The sequence below is a fragment of the Sipha flava genome, unplaced genomic scaffold, assembly GCF_003268045.1.
Source record: "Sipha flava isolate LNK unplaced genomic scaffold, YSA_version1 235_pilon_pilon, whole genome shotgun sequence".
NCBI lineage: Eukaryota > Metazoa > Arthropoda > Insecta > Hemiptera > Aphididae > Sipha > Sipha flava.
In genome coordinates this window covers 30,621-36,747 of record NW_020272876.1, presented here as the reverse complement: position 1 = coordinate 36,747, position 6,127 = coordinate 30,621, and the positions used below count along the sequence as shown (strand labels likewise).

The 6,127-nt window shown below is 32.3% G+C and overlaps 1 protein-coding gene across 1 annotated transcript; it reads left to right on the top strand.

The window, feature by feature from the left end:
• The first annotated feature begins 802 nt into the window (after positions 1–802).
• LOC112683765 (general transcription factor II-I repeat domain-containing protein 2B-like) lies at positions 803–2,629 on the top strand. The gene has a single exon (XM_025554923.1). It carries the CDS (start codon positions 803–805, stop codon positions 2,627–2,629), a length of 1,827 nt encoding a protein of 608 aa, XP_025410708.1.
• The last annotated feature ends 3,498 nt before the right edge of the window (positions 2,630–6,127 follow it).

Sequence of the window (6,127 nt, the reverse complement as noted above, 5' to 3'; positions counted from 1 at the left end):
TGTGCGAGTGAGAACCATCGTTTCTCTCTCCGTTATGTTGGCCTAAACGGTGTATGTAGAATGTACAGGGTGGGGCAGTGAATCGGGCGATTTTAAAATAATTATAAAAACCCAACAAGTATTTTTTTTAAGAAATATATTTATATAACCTGAAAGTATATAAAATATCATTAAAGAAGTGTTAATTTGTTATTTAATTTTTATAAATGATGTCTGCAAGATGGCGTCCATTTCGAAGCAAGCATTCGTGAAGGCGTCTTTGAAAACTGGTCATGACGTTTCGCAGAATTTCCGGTGAGATTTGTGTCACCTCATCTCGTATTCTTTGTTTAAGACAGCGATCCTCACTACACGGCCCGCAGGCCGCATGCGACCCTCGGAACGTTTTTTTGCGGCTCTTAGACTGACTGTTAAGGATAGTTTACCTACATAAATTTTAGGGTTATTGAAACAAATATTTTTTTGAAAAAATATTCAATATTTTATAAATAGGTTCCAGTATATATTTTATATTTATACAACCAGTTTATGTACGGGTGGCAATTATCAAATGATTGTCTATTATTATCAGTAATTTCCAGAACGCCTCGAACAACAATTGAAATATGTGACCTCGACGATTGCTCGGTCGTCAGTCTTATCTTTACTGTTTGTCATCAGTGGAGAGTTTTATCTAGCTCAGTGCAAACATGTATAATTTGAACCAGTATTAATGTGATTTTAGTGCGGCTAACTTTATCAATTGAACAAATTATTTTACGAACATAACACTTAATTCAGTGATTGAATTTTGTAATTAAATATGGCGGGAGTGTACTCAAAAGAGCGGAAACGAAAACTTGAGGATGAAAACCGTGCATTTCAAGCTGAGTGGGAGGGAGATTTCTTTTTTACAAAAGGTAAGAAAGAAGGAACTGCCCTATGTCGTGAAACGGCACATGGAAACAAACGTTATAATTTGAACAGACACTACACTTCAATTCATTCACAGTTTGAAGAAAAATTCTCGAAAAAATCTAAGATCCGAGAGGAAAAATTGCAATCATTGAAAAAGTCCTTTGCTTGTGAACGTAGTACCCTTTTAAATGCAATGAACAAGAATGAGCTTACTACAAAAGCATCCTACCAAGTAACAGAAATTTTAGCACAAACGATGAAGCCGTTTTCTGATGCAGAAATTGTAAAAGAGTGTGTTGTCACCGTTTGTAAAACTTTGTTTTCACACTTACCTAATAGTAAGCAAATATTAGATGCAGTTTCTAAACTTCAGCTGTCTGACTCAACTTGCATGAGACGGTCACAAGACTTAGCAGCAAATATTGCACTTAACATTACCGATGAACTTCAGCAAAGCAAATGTTTTAGTCTTGCACTCGATTCATCCACTGACATAACGTCAATTTCTCAATTACTATTGTTCGTTAAATATGTATCCAAGGATTTTGTTGTTAAAGAAAATTTTTTGGGCATGATTCCCATGACTGGACAAACTCGAGGTGTTGATTATTTGAACACAATAGTAAATTTTTTTAAAGAGAATTTGAAAAAGGTTTTTTCTGTGTGTACTGATGGTTGCCCATCAATGTTAGGCCGGAATATAGGGTTCGTTCAGTTGTTGAAAAAACATTTGGAAAACGATAATTTATTAAGCTTTCATTGTATTATACACCAAGAAAGCTTAGCTGTTAAATTTAGTGAAAATTTCAGCTGTGTTATGAAACAAGTTGTAAAGATCGTGAATTTTATAAGGTCAAATGAACTGAACCACAGAACGTTCCAAGAGTTTTTGAAAGAACTTATATCACAATACGGGGACGTGCTTTACCATACAGAAGTGAGATGGCTGAGTAAGGGTAAAGTTTTGGAACGTTTCTTCAGTATTCGTCATGAGATTACTCTGTTTTTAGTTACAAAGGAAAAAGAGTATCCTGATGTTTATGATTTTAGTTGGTGGCTCAAAGTAGCGTTTCTCACTGATACAATGGGCATTATGAATGAAACACTGACTCGATTGCAAGGACACTACAATAACATTGTAACGAAAATGATTAGTATTGTGTTTTCACAGGAACAAAAACTCTATATGTATATCGAAGAATTGTCAAACAGTGATTATTTCAGCTTTCCTTCTGTTAAAACTTTGTTTGATGAAAATCCAGATGAAAGTCAAGATTTTTCTGATTTAATAAAGCTGTTGACAGATCTAAAGAACGAAATGTCTTTGAGGTTTAGTGATTTTAGGAAGTATCAAGAACCATTTCGCTTGGTGGAAAACCCATGGTCAATTACAACAGTAAATATAGCTCATCTTTCTGTTTTTGGATACGAAGCTAGGGATTTGAAAAATGAGTTAATTGATCTTCAGCATGATACGGAGCTCAAAAGTGTTTTTGAAGAAAAAAAGAAGAATAATGCTCACTACGAATTCTGGAAAGCAGTTGAAAAGGACAAATTTCCTAACTTAATTGACTGTACTCAGAAGATTTTGTGTGTTTTTGCATCTACGTATGTCTGTGAATCTACATTCAGTAAGCTGAAATTCATAAAAAACAAGTACAGATCCAGGTTAACAAGTGAGAACGTTGACAACATTTTGAGAATTTCAGTTTCTTCTCAACCTGCAACATAGATGCCATATTAGAGAGTTGTGAAAGATTTCGCCATTCGACTTCAACGAATTAATAAATTCAAGTAGGCCAAGACATGAAATTAAGTAAAAGACATTTCCCTACTTTTTTATATGCTAAATGTTAATTTTTTTGATGTAATAAACTTATGTTATAATCATATTGTTTGTAAGTTATTTAACGCCACTTCATAGTGTATTATAATAATAAGAAAAATATATTTTGTAACTAACCTATACCGTTTAGGTTTAGGCCCTGACTAAACTGTACAATTTGTACTTGCGGCCCTAATGAAAATTTGATATGAACTATTTGGCTCTCTCAGAAATCCTAGTGAGGACCCCTGGTTTAAGATAATCAAGTGTCCTTAGTGGTGTTTGGTATACTCTACTTTTGATATACCCCCCACAGAAAAAAATCACAGACCGTTAAATCAGGCGAACGTGGAGGCCATAGAATATTTCCATTTAGAGAAATTATGCGGTTCGGAAACAAATCTTTTAAAATATTCATGCTCACTCTAGCTGTATGACTCGTAGCCCCATTTTGTTGAAAAAATCCAGTCACTCCATATTGAGCAATTTGTGGAATAAAAAAATTTTGCAACATCTGTGAATATCGCTCTGAATTTACGGTAACTGCCTCTCCACGTTCGTTCTCAAAAAAATACGGCCCTATGATTCCTGAAGAAGATAAAGCGCACCAAACCGTTACTTTAGAGGAATGCAGTGGTCTCTGATGAAGTTGACGAGGGTTTGTGTCACTCCAGTACCTAAAGTTTTGCTTATTGGCGTATCCGGATAGATGAAAATGAGCCTCGTCACTCATCCATAAGTTGTGGACAATATCTTCATTTTCATTAATCAAAGCTAAAAATTGTTCACAAAAACTTCTTCGACTAACATAATCATTTTCATTTAGAGCTTGAACCACTTGAATTTTGTACGGATGATGATGAAGATCATCATGTAAAATTCTCCTAACGGTTCGGTTAGATAATCCGAGTGTAGCGCTATGACGACGTGCCGACCGACGGGGGCTTCTTCCAATTGCTTCTCTTACTCGTTCAATATTCTCTCGAGTTCGAATATTTCGTTTTCTTCCACCTCTTCTTTTAATTGTTGTGCCACTCTGTTCAAAATTGTTCACCCATAATTTTATTGCGTGGGCCGACGGCACTGGGTGATTACGATTAATGCCGAAATGAGCGCGGAAAACACGCTGCGCTACCACGAAACTAGAGCTGTTTAGATAAAACGCTTTTACAGCGAACGCACGTCGTTCTGCAGTCCAACGATTCATGATAACTAAACGCTTATTTATGGTGAACATAATTTTATAGTTGTAGTATGCACATATCAATTACAGGGCTTTCCGTATTTATTTTTAAATCGCCCGATTCACTGCCCCACCCTGTATAAAGGAATGCCATATCCATATGATTAATATCTATGGTTCCACAATCAAAAATTTCATGATATAAGAAGATAAACAAAAATTGATACCTGTGATCAAATTGACATTTATTGAACTTATTATCATATTATAATGATAGACAGGTAATTTATATTCTTGATTATTTATATATTACATTTTTAAATAAATCAATGTATGATATTCAAAATAAAAATACGAGCTATAAGGAAGGTGGCAAAGCCTCCTTCGCTTCCCCTCAAATATGTCTCTTGAGTGATGACGTTGAATTTTCTATGCAAACACGATTGTTGATTGCATTAGCATTTATTGCAACAATTAATGTTATTCATATCATCGAAGAACTTATTTTTTCAACTTCCTTTTTGCAAATGAAGAACTTATTAACTTCAATAATCAATTATTTTGAAGATTCGTGGTTTGGGCGATCAAATCGTAACAATTGGAGATAATAATTTATTCTGTACTTGTATACTAATAACAACTTTTATAAAGTATTTGTACAATAATAACAACATATTATGATTACAATAACATATTTTTAAATATTATTTAATGTTTTATGAGAAATATTTCTATTAGATATTTTTAAACGGAGAAATTTTGTACCATAGATATTTTTTACTGAAGATATTTTTGACTAGAGATATTTTGACTGGTCACGATTATTAAAAGTACCAAAAAAAAAAAACATTATTCTATTTCCATTACATTAAAAAAATAATAATATTATTATTCCCTTTCATGGCCTGTATTATGTAATATATTCAATTATGTAGAATTTAGATTTCATATGATAGGTTGCTATTTTAATTTGCATCACTGTTAAAGTGATAATATTGAATAAAATAATATACATATTCAGGCGTACAGCACTACAGCAAACAACTTATTATGAGTTTAAAATATGAGCTATCGTAATTTGTGTTTCGTATTTGTGTAATGTCTTTCTGATTCATGTGTATTGTATTGTGTACAGTGTTGTAAAAAATTCTTTTAAAAAATATTTGAGTAATTACTCAAATATTTATAAAATAAAGTATTTAAAATAACACCCAAATACTATCTATAAAAAAGTATTTGAATATTACTCAAATACTTTTTAGAAGTATTTGTAATAATTTTCAAATATTTACTCAAATACTTTACAACACTGCTAATGATCAATTGGACATTTGCTATTCGTAGTTCGTACACAATACACCCAAAAACATTATTATTTTCTAATAAAATTATGTGTTAAGTGCCAACCGTTTGATCCGTGATTTCAGTGCTAACGTCTCAGTCAACGCTTGGATGTAGGTGTAGTGAAGAATAATTAAGACTCTTTATAATAATTTAATTTATTAAACTTATAAAATTATTCTAACTACAATTTTGTAAATATTCTAAGTCCAAATAATTTTGATTATAGAAATTATTCTAAGTCCTAACAATTGTAACTTATAAAAATAGTTTGAAATATTTCTAAGTCCGGACCATGACATACACTGACATGAAGGTGCTCAGTGCAGCATAGCCAAAACTCGTCTGATTTGCCCTTGTTTTCGGGTCCCTTTTATATCTGATATATGCAAATGTGTGTGTGTATATGAAAACTGATAATAAAATAAGATAATTTCCTATGAATTCTGTATTTGTGAATTATCTCTCGACCGGCCCATATTCAGTGACGCACAGATCCAGGATGTGGTTACTGTCGCTCTTATTACTTATTTTAATTTAATAATCTAAATTATCCACGGTTGTGGTTTTGATTAACTAAATAATTATGTTTAGTTTTGATTAGCTAAGTTATTGTAAATAGAATATGTGTAACCATCCATAGAAGTGTTCACAGGAACTCCCTTATTATGTAAGTGTTCATGTGTGACTACGCAGGACGCGACACTTCCCTACCTAAAAAATTAATTTATGTTTAAAAAACAGAAATTAATTCCTTATAGTTATAGTTTTACAATTAGTTACAAGTTTACAATTTTACAATGATTACAGCAATTTACAATCAATATAAGTTACAGTATTAATAGAATGACATTATTACAAATTTTCAATTGTACAGTAAT

What these genes read in the sequence shown, in the direction of transcription:
- LOC112683765 (XM_025554923.1), top strand. Translation starts at nt 803, where the DNA reads ATGGCGGGAGTGTACTCAAAAGAGCGGAAACGAAAACTTGAGGATGAA.